The following is a 13982-nucleotide window of genomic DNA, read 5'->3' on the forward strand; positions in this document are numbered from 1 at the left end:
CTAATGGATGGACGGAGCTTTCAAATCAAATGTGAACCATACCTATTTTTTTTTTTTTTTGTATTAGGAGTACACACATTGGAACATTTTCTTACAGAATACTTGTAAAAACTCAATATGAGCTATTGTGGACAAACTGACTTCCAGAAGTGTTCCCATAAATTTACTCAAATGTACTGGATTCTGTTGCCATAGCAGAGGCCTGCGAAACTGTACACAAACTAATAAAAATCACATGTAAATATGAGGGTCACGAACGATAAATTGTGTGTGCCCATATTAAGTATTCCCAATATTCCTCCTTTCAATTGAATGAGTTTTTTTGTTTTTTTTCAAAACGAAATATAACAAAGCGACATTTTAAAATAAAGACCATTTATTGACTTTCCTGATGGTCATCTGGTAGAAAAAGCAAAGAATCTGATTTAATAATTTAAACACTATATAAATAAAGCATCTCTTGGGGGAAGCCAGGAAATTTTGCATCAAGACATTTCACCTTCCTCAGTTCTAAATATCAGATGATGACATTCCAGGGAGTCCAGTTTCCATGATTTAACCTTAGCTGATTACTAAAAACTGAATGAGAGAGAATCTACACAGAATCAAACCATTGTCTGTTTCTGAGCAGATTAAAGTCTGTTTGATTTTGCATTTGAGCCCTTTTTTCCCCACAAGATGATTTCTTCCGCTCCCCAATGTGTTAGTCAGCTGGCAGTCCTATCGGCGGGTTTTCTGCGTGCAGCGTGTTCACACAAGTTCACTGCTGAAATAACATATAGCTCAACAGTAGGGCTTCGAATTTCCAATCAGTGATGGCAAGTCGATACGATTTGCAAAGGTGTGGGGATTTTCTTTGGCTCTCCAGCCACTTATGTATACATTTCAGATGATTAAAAATGTTAGTTGAAGCTGACAAGATGATCAACATAATGTATTGTGTATGGATGTTTCAAAATGTAATGGATGTGTATTTGCAGAATGTTCAGGTCGGGGGTGAATGTTCAGTCCACTTCTGTTAAGCCGCAGGGTCTCAAGAATTCCTGCCCTCGCTCGTGAATCCACTTGTTTGACACTAGAAAATAAAAAACAAATCCGGTCAAAAATGTTTAAATTGCACAGTGGATACACACTTTTGGAATGATTTGTTAGTTTATATAATCACAAGAACCTCGCATTAGAACAGGGGTCTGTTGAGGCTTTTTGTTATTATACCCGATGGAGTGATAAATTTGTTCTGAGTAAGAAGAGGTGACAAATGTATTGTTTTGCGGTCTTCTATTCATTCTCAAATGGGGGTACAAATACCCCTGGGCGTACATAAACACATTTCGGGGTGTACTTGAGATTTTCACAGTTTTTCTGCAGGTATCACAAAATCTAATTTCATCCCTTGCTCAAAAGAGCTCACCAACATCAAAACTTCATTCCCACTTTAATGCGTGGTGGAGACGGCAACATGGTCTGGGCCTGTTTTGCTGCCTCAGGGCCTGGACAACTTGCAACTTTATGGAAGCGTGAATTTAAAGGTTTACCATGACGTTTTGCAGGAAAACCTGAGGCTGTCTGCTGGACAGATATAGCTAAAAACAGGACGGATGCTACAACAGGACAATGATCCAAAACACAGAGGTAAATCAACATCTGAAGGCCAAGTCCTGACTTGAACCCCATTGAGATGCTTGCATGACATCAAAGCGAATGATTCAGGCCAGACATCCCAAGAACCTGAGCGAACTGCTGCAGTTTTGGAGAGAGGGACGGACCAAGATTGATCCTGATCGATGCGCCAAACTAATCTACAACTATAAGAAGCATCTGGTTAAAGTTATTGCCCCCAGTGGGACAGCGACCAACTATGGTTGAGTCAATTATTCCTCCCATTTCTGACACTGTTTGTATGTTATCCGTGAAAATATGAAAACCTATAAATACCTGGATGTTTTTAGTTTAAGCAGACATTGTTTTTTTCATCTGTGTGATTTTGGAAAAGATGAGATCACATCTAATGGTAATTTTATTCCGAAATGTGAGAAATACCACCGGATTCATATATATGTTTATGGGACTGTACTCATGTTGGACCTTGGTGACAGTAACTATACGTTTTGTTTTTCAAATTAAGAGCATATTAAATGGAACATGAAGCAACACTTGTTGTGTGCTGGTTATGGTTAGCTAGGAAAAATAATTTAAAAAAAAACATTGACTGTACAGATTACAGAAAAAACATTAAGTATGAGTGCAGACAGAGGTAGACCAGCGCCAGACGAATGACGAACCGGAAAAACACGACAAAAAAGTCAAATGTCGCCCTCTAGTGGCGGCGGAAGTTTGGGCAAAAATACAGCGACGGCCCGACGATTACAATTTCGTCTAGCTTGAAAAAATGACGGACCGACGGTGACAAAAAGGGGGCGGGGCTCTGACGAATGACGGAACAGCCAAAAAATGTAAATTGCCCAGCTCTGAAAAATATAAAGTAAAAGACCAAAGTTGTTTGTTTGATTCTGGCCACAAAGCGGTGGGCTTATCATTTTACGTCACTGAACATAACCATTGAAATTCAAACTTTGCATACACTGTCCATTGCGCAGCGTGAAGTCACAGGTGCAAATACCCAGGTGACAACATTGCACAAATGTTCTTGGCTGAGGGACTAACGCAATCATGTCACAAAAAGTCTCCATAGTGTTCACACAAAAGAACATGTGTGAGTCACGCACTCCCAAGCTGATGGCAAGGGTCCTTCGTAACTTTCCATTGCGTCACATAAATATTTTTTGTCATCATAAAGCTCAAGTAGGTTCCAATAGTAAAAAAAATGTGATGGAATTATTATTATTATTATGATTAGGCTAAAACTTTACTCACCCCATTTGCTTCCTACTAAGACAGGACAAGCTGCATGCCTGGTCCTGTAGTCTCCTTCCCCACTTTTGAAAAGGTTATACCAGAACACGGCTGTCCCCTATGATGCAATCAAAAAAAATTCATGAGAACTTTCAGCATTCACAGATTTAAGCACGTGTGGGCGGGAAGTAGGAACTTGGAACTGTATGGTTCCTTGCTGCACTGGAAGCGTATAAAACAGTCCAACATCTGCAGGTCAAGTGAGACAATGAAGATAATGTCCATATTTTGCTGCCAACTGGGATGTATTTTCCAAATGTCTTTTCAGTACAGACAGAGCTCTGGCATCGATCAGTCAGTACATTTCTCAAACAAAAAACATAGTGAGGCCAAAATATTCCTAGAGTTACTGTAAGCACTACTGGAATTCAGTTCATTAATAACAACGGCTTTCATAGTTTTCATTTAATACAAAGCAGAGATTAAATTCTGAAAATGTCGTGTATCAGTACCGCTAATGCCAGTGACGCAGTGCCATTTAATTTACTTTCGTAATGTTGCCATTAGTTACACAGTATGTATGTTTCATTCCTTCATTCTAAAAAGTGGAGCCTTTTTTTATACCTACGAGCTAGTAACACGTTTATATTAGTTTTGAATTTGTATTCCAAAACACTTCGAGTTATAAAAATCACACAGAAATGTTGTAAATACCTTTTTGGGCTGGATTACAGCTCCAAAGTCAGGGAAGACTGTGGCGCCTCCTGCTTCAACGTCACTCATCTGCAGATAAACAAAATATATGATTAAAAAAAAAAAACAACAACAACATAAATCATATATATAACAGAAGATAAAATGCTAGTTTTAAAAGAAGGTATAGTTTTAAAAGAAGGTTTAAAAAAAACATTTAAAAATAACTCAAAAACCTTCCTGACCATTCATATGACCAATAATCCATAAACGTCATTGAAATAAAAAAGACAAATCATTCCAAGAGGGGAAGTAATATCAGATGATATAATTGCACAAATGCACACACCCTCTTATTATTACATTCAATCTCATGTATAATGGAAAATTTAGAACTCAACACACACTCATGGCCATTTTAAAATGTATGACTGAATGATGGAGCCTAATTGAAGTAGATTTATTCTCTCGCAAGTATTGAGTTAATGATCGTGAATCTTCATAAATTCATACAATAAATATCAGGCATCGTAGCCTTGTGCTTTGTTTGCTACATTTTTCTTTAGTTATGATTAATGATCTTCTCTGCATTTTTGACGTTTGAAGCGTATTGCTGGAATGCCTTTGAAATAAATGTGTCATTGTGAAGATGCACTTCAATGGAAAAAAAAAAAAAAACCCACAAAAAAACAATACAAGCACGTCATGCAATAGTGTTTTACAGTTCCCATTGAGTAATAGTATATCAGCATGTTCATGGGAGGGTGGGGTGGCCAAAAAACTCTTTACAATAAGTACCGGAAGTGATTGACAGAATAACACCCTGCAGTTCCTCACAATTTGACATTTCTTGAGAGAGATACACCCCATTGATGACCGAATTCTTAATCCGTCAATCAATTCAAGTTCGAGATTGAAGCCGAGTTTAGGCGCTGGTCCGCAAAGGCAAAGAAAGACGAAGCATTCGGTGAGCACTTCCACAACCTCTCCCTCAATCAGCGGCGATTGGATGCACGTACTTACATAGTTCAAAAAAGTTGCCACACGATTTCCAGTGCCTAATCTTTTGAAAGCATCTGGCTCATCTTTCTACAAAGATAAAATTCAAGGGTAAAATACACAGTGAAGACATTACACATGTACTTACGTAATTAAGGAAAGTGGCAAGTCTATTTCCATCCACCTTGAGGTTGCTGTCAAAAGGACGCTGCAACAGATGTTTATAACTTTAACTTATTAGCAAGACTTGCATGAGGAGCCTGCCACAAAGTGTAGCGACTACACTCCGAATGCTATCGTATAAGTTTTTTTTTGTTTTTTTTAAATCAAAGCAAAGGTGATCTCTAGATTGCTTTCAAATGCTTGGAATACTTCCATTTAAAATAGGATCTACATGACATTAATAATGTGGTTGTCCTGACATGACCGGCTATGTGGAATAAGTCCAAACAGCTGCGCAGAGTACATACAGCCAGATCACATGAACGTCACGCACGCCAGATACAACACACACAATACAAAAAAAACGCACACGTAGAAAAACAGATATACACTTTATGTGAACTCACCCTGGAAAAGTCAAAATGTGGCTCGTACTGTCCTCCGACGCCATAGTTAGCCACCTGTTCGGCCAATGAAAGAGACGTTTTTAAAACAGACAATTTAGCGGGAACTCAATATGATATCGGCATTGTCGCATCTTTTTTTTTTTTATTTCATTTTATCCGAATTTATTTATTGTTTTATTGAATTTCTTGGTTTCATTTGTGTAACTAACTTACTGTTTACAGTTTGTTATGGCATGATTGACATTACCCTTGAACAGCATTTTGTATGCGGCAATGGCTGTTTTCAAGAACCATATCAATAAAGTTAGATTACCTGTAATAACTCTGCTGTGTCCACCGTTAGTCCTGTGATATCCTGTATCCTCTGATTGACTCTGGCAATGACCGGCCCATCTTCTTCTTCCAACCAGGCGCTTATTGAATGTAAACATAGTATATTTAACCCTTGTGCACACACTTTGCAAACTATAACAATGAATTTTTTTTCTTCCTGATTTTGAAAATGCTTTCAAAGGCATGATAAAGTTATTTATGAATATTTTTTGCTTCAATCACTCATAATTGTTCAGTTGCATCAATTCTATCCAAATATATATGTAGGTTACATTTATTAACACCCACAAAAAAAATAAAAATGGTATGCTGTCTTTGGAGTCTGTGACATGACGACACTTTAAAACATAGACATTAACTGGTCTCTACCGCCACCTACTGTCGTAATGTGAAACAAGTCAAAGAATTTTCTGTTTGCCGCCCAACGGAATGTTGCAAAAATTGCAGAAAAATCAATGTCATAAATCCTATTCAAAAAGTGTAGTGACTCTTTTATATGGTGCAAAATTCGGACAATGATTATTTTTGTACACAAAATGTCGCAGGTCCAGCTGCAATCACATAGAAGTGTCAGAATCGTTGCATTTTGAAATTTTACTTTTTAATCATCTGCTGGAATTTCCACCTCCCAAGTGCTTTTTCCCCATTGATTCTTTTATGATGTCATTTAAAAAAAAAAAGGCGGGGGGGGGGGGGGGGGGGGGGGTTTAGACCAAATTGGTTCACCTTTTTGAGACTCTGTAGTTAGCTGTGGTCAATACTCCTGTTTTGGGGTCCCGGACTGTAGCTCTGGCAAGCTTAAAAACAAAACAAAATTCAGTACATTTTTCTGTCATCATAACAAATACTCCAAAACCACGTGCTTTGTTTTCCTTGGTGTATTTTCCGCCGGCTCACCCTGGGTTTGGCCATCTCTTTAATCCTCTCAATCTCATAGTCGGAAAGGGCTTCCAGGTAGCGTACAATGTGTGGGCTGTCCCACTCGTCCTCCTCCTTCATGGGCTGCAGCAGCAGACGAGGATTCCGGTTTCCATCCTGGTAGCGGCAGAACAACCGGCTGCGCCTTGCTTCGGTCTGATGAAATTGCAACATCAAACGATAATGTGTGTGCGAGGTGCTCAGGATTGATTTATTAAGGGGCCCCTTGTGAGTACACTTTAATTACTGAGAAATGGGGGGCAATTCCCCCAAAAAGGCAGAAAGAATGCCTTACCATTCCACCCCGCTCCCCTCGACATAGAGCCTCATAGATCTCTCTCTCTGGCAGATGGTCTTTGGGTCTGACATAGGTTCCCAGCTGGATGGGCTCCTCTGAGGCAGGCTCCATTGTCTGCTCCTCATCCCGCTGCTCACTCTGCATTTTGAGGAGCAGCTTCTCAAAATAACGCAAGTTTCCTCCTGCCCTCTGGTGGCTGGGCTCTGCCGGCACAAGGAAATTGAATTAGAACAGAAATCAATCAAATATTCCTATCCCTGTAATATCTATTGATTGGCAGAACATTTAACTCATTCACCGCCATAGATGGCAACAGACAAAATCCATCGGTACAATTCAACTGTGCAGGTCCACTGCAGTTCATAAAAAAAGAATAGTATCTTTGTGTTAAATAGGTAGTGAATAAGTAAATCTGTAAGCGTCATTATTTCAGTATATATATACTTGTTGCGCATTTTGTTTGGTGTCTCGTACAATTGATCATGTAAAATATGTTTCTAGGATTGATATAGGTTGAGAAACACTGCACCGGTGACACGTCACATATGTATTGTGATAAAAATTTGCTGTTCAAAGCTTTTTGCTCTCCGGCTGAACGTGGTTCTCGCCGGACCTCCGTAGAAAGCCTGATGTGCACCTAAACGCTTGTTTTGCGTCTTGTTGTTACTGTGCATTGACTCACATGACATATATAAAGTCCATATGGCTTTGTAGCAAGCTAGCATAGCGTCTAGCATTGTGAGGGAGAAATTACATGAGTTATATTTTTTTAGTTCTCACATGCTCAGTAGAAATTTCCTAACTGATTATACATGGTTTACAATTAATACCACTGTGAAAGTCTGTCATTTGGCAAAAACAAAAAAAAACATATATCTGGCTTTACAATATTTCGGGCAGTATTCACCGCAGACCCTGACAATGGGCCTAAATTAAAGCCAAGAGCTCATTCATGGGCTGGGCCACACCCTGTGGTTGTATCCCGCCCAAAACCTAATTATAGCGGAAGCAGAAGAACTGCCCCATACTCAGGCCTGCATAAGTTGTCAACACGAGTTGCTCTAAAACAGATTTTTCTACATCTAGTCATCTCTTACCAATGGCCACCAGCCGGCGCGTCAGCTCGATGGCGCGAGGCAGGTCTCCCATTTGGTAAACGGAATAGCTGAGGTAGTCCAAAATGGCAGCTTTGGAAACCGCCGCTTCCTCGCCGGCGTCCAGTTGCTTCAAGGCTTGCTGTACCCACAGCACGGCGTGGTAATAGTCGCCCTCGTTATAAGCAGTTTTGCCCATGTCAAAGCAATCGTCCACCGTTAGCACGGCGTTGGGATGCATACCTGGGTCCACAATTACAGACAGTTGAGATGACCTATTTGCTCCCATTTAAAGGCCCCACCTTGCAAACTTCATTCAGCTCTCTCCTTAATCACCTGGAAGCCTCCCTTTGGAAAAGTCCTCTGAATCAAGATTATAAGTGTCCTGGAGACGCATCAGTGCCTTGGCTGCACCCTTCTCGTCCTCCTCATCGGGAAAGTATTGTCTGTGCACGGTCATGTTAGAAATAAACCCTGGACAAAGCATAAAGAAAGAAAAATTGAGTGTTGTGTTTGAATAATCGTGATAAGAAGTATTGACGGCGATTGATATTTATTTTATTTACTTAAGTTACAAATGTAGGACTGAATTCTGCAATGTTCTAGGCTCGAAGAATATTAGAGTACTATTATTATATTCTATATTAATTACTATATTGTATTATATGATACTATTAATATAAAATGACTTTAGTGTTCCCTCGTTTATGGGGGGCAGGGGAAGAGATTAAGAAAAATAGACAAATCTGCAATAGATATGGTTATAAATGAAAATCCCTGCAGTAGAAGTTGATTTTTTTAATAAATAATGTGATGATTTTTCAACAAGTCAGGCTTATGTCTGAAAATTTTATAAAGAGACATTGGTATATTCCAATTGCACACCTATTTCCCTGTAAAATTAATACATGAAGATAGCTAAGATATTTAAGACTTTTTCCATATATACCCATTTTCAAATCCTCTTTTGGGAAAAATAAAAAAACAAGCGCCTGCCTGAGAATGAATGTTTGGACTAGACATAAATATGTCTTGTCAAGGGCTATTTACTAAATAAATTTGACTCGACCTGACTACTTACTGTATGTTTCTATTTTACTTACACTATTCCTGTCCTTTGGAGGACTGTAACCAGATATTCGGAATTAAACAAAATACATCCCTTCCCTCCGTTTATCTTCCTCACAGTTCGAGACATAAACACACCCGTGCACACAACAAACATGGGCAAATTGTCAGATAAGCAACAGCTGCAGCTGTCACGTTACAGCTTTGGTTCCTGTCTCGCATCATCTGGGGAGCAGAGATTGTTATCATTTAGATTCCAATCCACTTCTACTCAATGTACTCATACTGCGCAAGTTTGGAGATTTTCTACCTGATGGTAAACACTGGAATGAAAATATTGCTTTCACTGTCACTATCAGTTATTTCATTGTTTATAAAGAGCAATTTCCTACCGTCTGCCGGGTTCTGCAGGACCAGGCTCTCCAGCTGAGACCACTCGCTGTTGAGTCTCTTCATGAGCTTGTAGGCATTCACAGGGTGAGCCAGATAACTTTCTGGGTCAGACGTGGACACTCTGGTCAGGTCATCCAGCTTCCTGGCCCAGCTTAAGACAAAGTAAAACCTTAGCATTACAACAAAGTTGCTTTCACAATATTTGCATGAAAACGTTTTTTGTTTTTGTTTTTCCCCATCGGAAAAGCCGCAGGACGTAACTTCAGATATTTACGAAGCAAGATCTTATTAAACTTATTTAAAATCATTTTATAATTTTAATACTATATTTTTTAAAGTCTTTTTGATCACAGCCCTTGATTCACATCTTTTCGGTTCTATTGCATAGTTGTTCCGTAAATTGGAACGTTGAACAGATACACAGATTTGCTTTAGAAGTGGATTGCCCCCTGGTGGCTAGTTGATTTTGTTGAGTTTTAAAAGGATGTGCATTGTCATTCCTGATTCTGACATAAAACAGATGACGTATCACCCCCTATCTTCAAAAAGACCCAGAAAGATAGAACAGCAGACGTAAATCTAAAGTTGAATAAACCGGACTCAGATGACTAAGCACTGTTTTAATTTCATATAAAAATACTTTCTTGGGTTAACTGCCTGGAAAAAAAAAAAAAATCACAGGGGGTCCATCATTGAAAAAAAAAAAATTGACAACCACTGCCTAAAACCAAACAGATGTTTTCCCACTGGTTATTTCAGTGATATGTCTTGTTTTTACAGCACAAAAATGTAGCAGCAATAAAAGCCTAAATTCCAGCTGTCACTACCATGCCCTGACCTGCCACTGCCAACTCATCATCATCATAATCATCATCATCATCACTTAGTGTTCTTAATATCTATTACTTATGAATCGTACATTACCTTTTGACCTCAGCCAGCTTTGACTCCTCTGCTTTTATATACTCTCTGAGAGAATGAACCAGCTCTTTCTCTGTGTATAGGAGGTCCGTCATCTGGCCTGCAGACACGAGAACACGTACACGTTTTCAGTTTGGATTGAATCTCATAACAGAGAACAGCCAAGGGCCATCATCTTTTGAGGCTTTGATGCAGTGTGGAAGTCATTCATTGTGCAAAATAACTTGCTGGTGCATAGAAGAGGACAATTCCATGGGATTGGTCAACCATGATAAATTGACTGCTGTTGCCAGGAAGAGGAAGAACAAACGGATCTGCTTTGGGAGCGTCATATCGGAACTGACCAATGACCAGGCAAGAAGGAAAAATGATTGCTGCGTTCAGCGTAACCACGTGATGTGTGAACCCACCTATGGAGGTGAAGATTTCTGCTTGCGTTTGCCAGCAGCAGCATAGCAGAATCCAGGAAGCATGAAATAAGAAGGCCTTCATTTTGTCTCAATCAGTAACCTACAGAGACAAAAAAAAAAAAAAAAGATTTACAGTACTAAATAATGTATAAGTATTTGTAGGTTTTGTTTTATTTTTTCATAACTGCTGCTATGGGAGCTACTTTTCTTTTTTTTCATGGACAAAAAATCCATAAGAAGTGCAACCAAACTGCTGCTATGAGAGCTACTTTTCTTTTTTTTCATGGACAATTAAGTCCATAAGAAGTGCAACCATTCATCTTTTTTTTTTTTTAAATCAAATATTTAGACCTGAAATGTTCTAAATTCTCTGAATTTCTGCACCTAAATGTTCTCAGATTTATTCTGTTCTCCAAGTAAGCAAACCGATTATAATTTTGATTAAATTAAAACATCAACATAACATTATTTTTCATGTACAATCACCGGTAATACATTTAAAAACACATTTTCCCACTTGTTGACTGAAAATGACATCACATGACTAACAGGTGAGTTGTGATTGGTCGTTACCTGAGCCTTGAGCACAGGTGATTTTCAGTTGCCAGCAAGTGGAAAAAGTCTTTTTTAAAGGTGTCAAGTGTACATGGAAAACAAACACTGTTATCAAACTAATTAGACATAATATTCACTTTTTACTGCTAAAAACGGATAAATAAAAACACACATGCATAAACAAAGAGGAGCTCACTGGATTCCATGACATGTTAGCGTTGAACTCATAGAGCAGCCCTACCTGACGCATATTGTGGAAAAACTTGGAATTATTTTCCCCCAAAAATACCCATTGGTTAATCATGCATGCTACTTTGCGGCTGCTTTGCTAGCTAGAGTATACACGGACTTGCCTGGGCAATAAAAGCAGAACACTAGCGGTCATGCTCGGACACAAGACCGCTTTTAAAATGACTATTTATAGAACCACAAGCGTAGCTTTGTTTTAGGGAGCGTTTATGAGGGATTTCTTCAAGTTATTCTGAACTAAGTGCATACTTTTTTTGTTCTTTTCAAAGCTGCGCTTATAAATTTGCATAATGAATGTCAGAGAATCTAATAACTCTCCTTTTATTGTGCAGTTTGTCTTTCTTTCCCATACACATTCCTGACAAGTGTTCTGCTGTTTTGAAATCCTGCTTCTAATGCATGTTTTCTGACAGATGTCAGAACAAAGCAGGATATAAGAAGTTAAGGGAGGAAATGCCAAACAGCTGTATTTTTGGAAACATGCTATTACAGATGTATTTTTGCCTTATCGCTTTGCATTGCTATGCAAGTTTTACGATTAAAAGATGATCGCATAGAACTGGATTTGAAGAATCCAATCTGGATGCCATGTGTGGAGGACTGGTTTTCAGAGGTTTTGGTTTTGTTCAGAGGGAAAAATGTGATGAGATAAGCTTAGTTAAGTGAAACAACGTGTCATTGTTACATGACATTCGCTAAAACTTGCAATCGAAAAAGTGTGTGTTGTCCAAAGTGTTTCTTCTGATGTCCCATAAAGGAAAACAAGAAGATGTAAGGGCCAAATTAAATGCTTTTTTTTTTATAACTTGAATTCATCAAACATTGGAAAAATCCACCAATCTAGCAAGCAATTGTAGATGATCTGAGTAATGTAGTTATTTTAAAAAACTGCAATGTCCAACCTTTCTGTCAGGCGATGAGGCAAATTATAATTTGTGTACACTTCGTATACTGCCTACAATCAAACTTTATTATTCTTTGAAGTAGCATTTCAAAATGTTATTTTCTGTACCTTTTTTTTCCAGAACATCGGCAGCTATCTTTTGGCAAACAAAAGAGGACAGAAGAAGACCATCGAAGAATTGACTTTAAGTTTGAACTGATTATTTATTCGCCACCGGGAGATAAATACTGAAATACTGAATCATTTCTCTGCTCACATTTTTTTTAATCTGATGAGGGTATCCACTTGGAGACGAACACCCATGCACACTTGTTAGAGCTTGCCAGAACACAACTAGTGGTATGTAAACACCAAGATTTATAAAACTGTCCCAAGTTAAACAATTATCACTCGGCATGCACAGACGAAATATTTACATTCCCTAAAAAGAAAAATGACATTTTCGTTTTGTCTTAATATATTATGACATCCTATTAAAAATCCCATGTGTCCTAAAAGTTTTAATTGAAAAAAAAAGGATAAAATTTGGCATTTTTCTGTGACGTGTTCAAAGACCACCCGTATATGACGGCACAACGATAGTAGTTTCTAGATTCGAGACGCGGCAGCTTGTTTGGGTCAAATGAGTTTTTCTTTATCTTTTTTTTAAGTTACTTGTAAAACGACAACAGCAGTATTTGAGTTCCAAATATAGATGTGTACTGTGGTAAGACGTGCCCCTGACAAAAGATGCATTATATGTGCATGTTGTGTTACTCTAGAGCAAATTCTTTCAAAGTTTATTTTTGGTCAAATAAAACATGCCACGGAGATCTTTCTTGTGTTTCCTTGCACGATGCAAACCAAAACGTTGAAACAAACAGACAGGTGAATAACAAACGTCAACGTGATTCGATATTCTTGCTGCGACACGAACTCCAGTTCCCAGGCTTGTAAGCCCCCAGTTGGACCTCGTAGTAGGAAATCACGCCAGCATGTTCGCAATCAAACAAGAGCAAAACAGAAAAGAAAAGAGCGGCGACCTACGGCGTTTGGAGATAATAATGTGTGCGACCTTACCTTCTTCTCTTGCGTTTCGGAAATAGGTGTCACGCTATAAAATGTGAACGCAATAGTTTGGCACCTTGGGGTGAAGAGGACGGACAACGGGTGCGAGAGTGGTCGGTGCCACGTACAGAACCTCCTGGAACAAGCCGTAAAACCCATAATAGCTGCGCAACAATGTCTGGCGATTGAATTTTTCGGTGTTGCATTTATAGCCCCTCGTAAAATTAAAAAATACCTGCCAATGACCTCTCGTCTGCTCCTCTTTAATGATTACTCTCATTTTCACATAGAAATGTGAAAATACGTTTCAGCTCTGATAAATGTGAACTAGAGTGAGAGCAAGAGTCGGAAATATAAGATTGAAAGTGATGTTAAGGTGATGATTCATATTGCTCGACTTATAAAGCAGTGCTTCTCTGGTATTTTTTTGTAATAGTCCCCCATAATAAGCAGTAAAAAACTGAAGAAAAAAAAACAATAATTACGAATACATGTAAATTGATTTGGAACACTAACCTAGGAGCATCAAAATCATAGCAAGATGAAAAATGTAGAGTATACAGTAGAGCTTTTGTGCTGATTGTACATTTTCCTCCACTATGCTGGAAATAAGAATGTTGCTAACATTAGGATGAGTGACCACTGCTGTCGTTTATGCTGAGCTGTTTTTTTTTTTTA

General features: G+C 38.6%; 1 protein-coding gene across 4 annotated transcripts; it reads right to left on the minus strand.

The window, feature by feature from the left end:
- Positions 1–355: 355 nt before the first annotated feature.
- On the minus strand, positions 356–13435 carry LOC148408632 (prolyl 4-hydroxylase subunit alpha-2-like). Of its 4 annotated transcripts, none has more exons than XM_088441621.1 (16): positions 13317–13435; positions 10550–10649; positions 10143–10239; positions 9218–9369; positions 8094–8231; positions 7761–8000; positions 6661–6866; positions 6345–6521; positions 6174–6244; positions 5428–5527; positions 5115–5168; positions 4730–4753; positions 4570–4635; positions 3568–3636; positions 2875–2971; positions 356–1075 (listed from the first exon to the last, which is right to left on the minus strand). In XM_088441621.1, the coding sequence occupies exons 2-16, from the start codon at positions 10629–10631 to the stop codon at positions 1005–1007; spliced, it is 1644 nt and encodes a 547-aa protein (XP_088297747.1). In that variant the 5' UTR covers positions 10632–10649; positions 13317–13435; the 3' UTR covers positions 356–1004. The 4 variants fall into 4 exon arrangements, with proteins under 4 accessions (XP_088297747.1, XP_088297746.1, XP_088297749.1 ...); XM_088441620.1 differs by having other exon boundaries at positions 4694–4753; XM_088441623.1 differs by lacking the exon at positions 4730–4753.
- Positions 13436–13982: the final 547 nt, after the last annotated feature.

This window comes from Hippichthys cyanospilos, chromosome 18 (assembly GCF_059441005.1).
Source record: "Hippichthys cyanospilos isolate Australia breed blue-spotted pipefish chromosome 18, RoL_Hcya_1.0, whole genome shotgun sequence".
Taxonomy (NCBI): domain Eukaryota; kingdom Metazoa; phylum Chordata; class Actinopteri; order Syngnathiformes; family Syngnathidae; genus Hippichthys; species Hippichthys cyanospilos.

Bases quoted from the DNA above. Each gene is read 5' to 3' on its own strand.
- LOC148408632 (XM_088441620.1), bottom strand. From the start codon at position 10,631: ATGAAGGCCTTCTTATTTCATGCTTCCTGGATTCTGCTATGCTGCTGC. The intron at 6,522-6,660 runs GTAAGGCATTCT...CAATTTCATCAG, and splicing joins GAGGGGAGCGGGGTGGAATG to ACCGAAGCAAGGCGCAGCCG. The intron at 2,972-3,567 runs GTATTTACAACA...ATTGCATCATAG, and splicing joins CTGTAATCCAGCCCAAAAAG to GGGACAGCCGTGTTCTGGTA.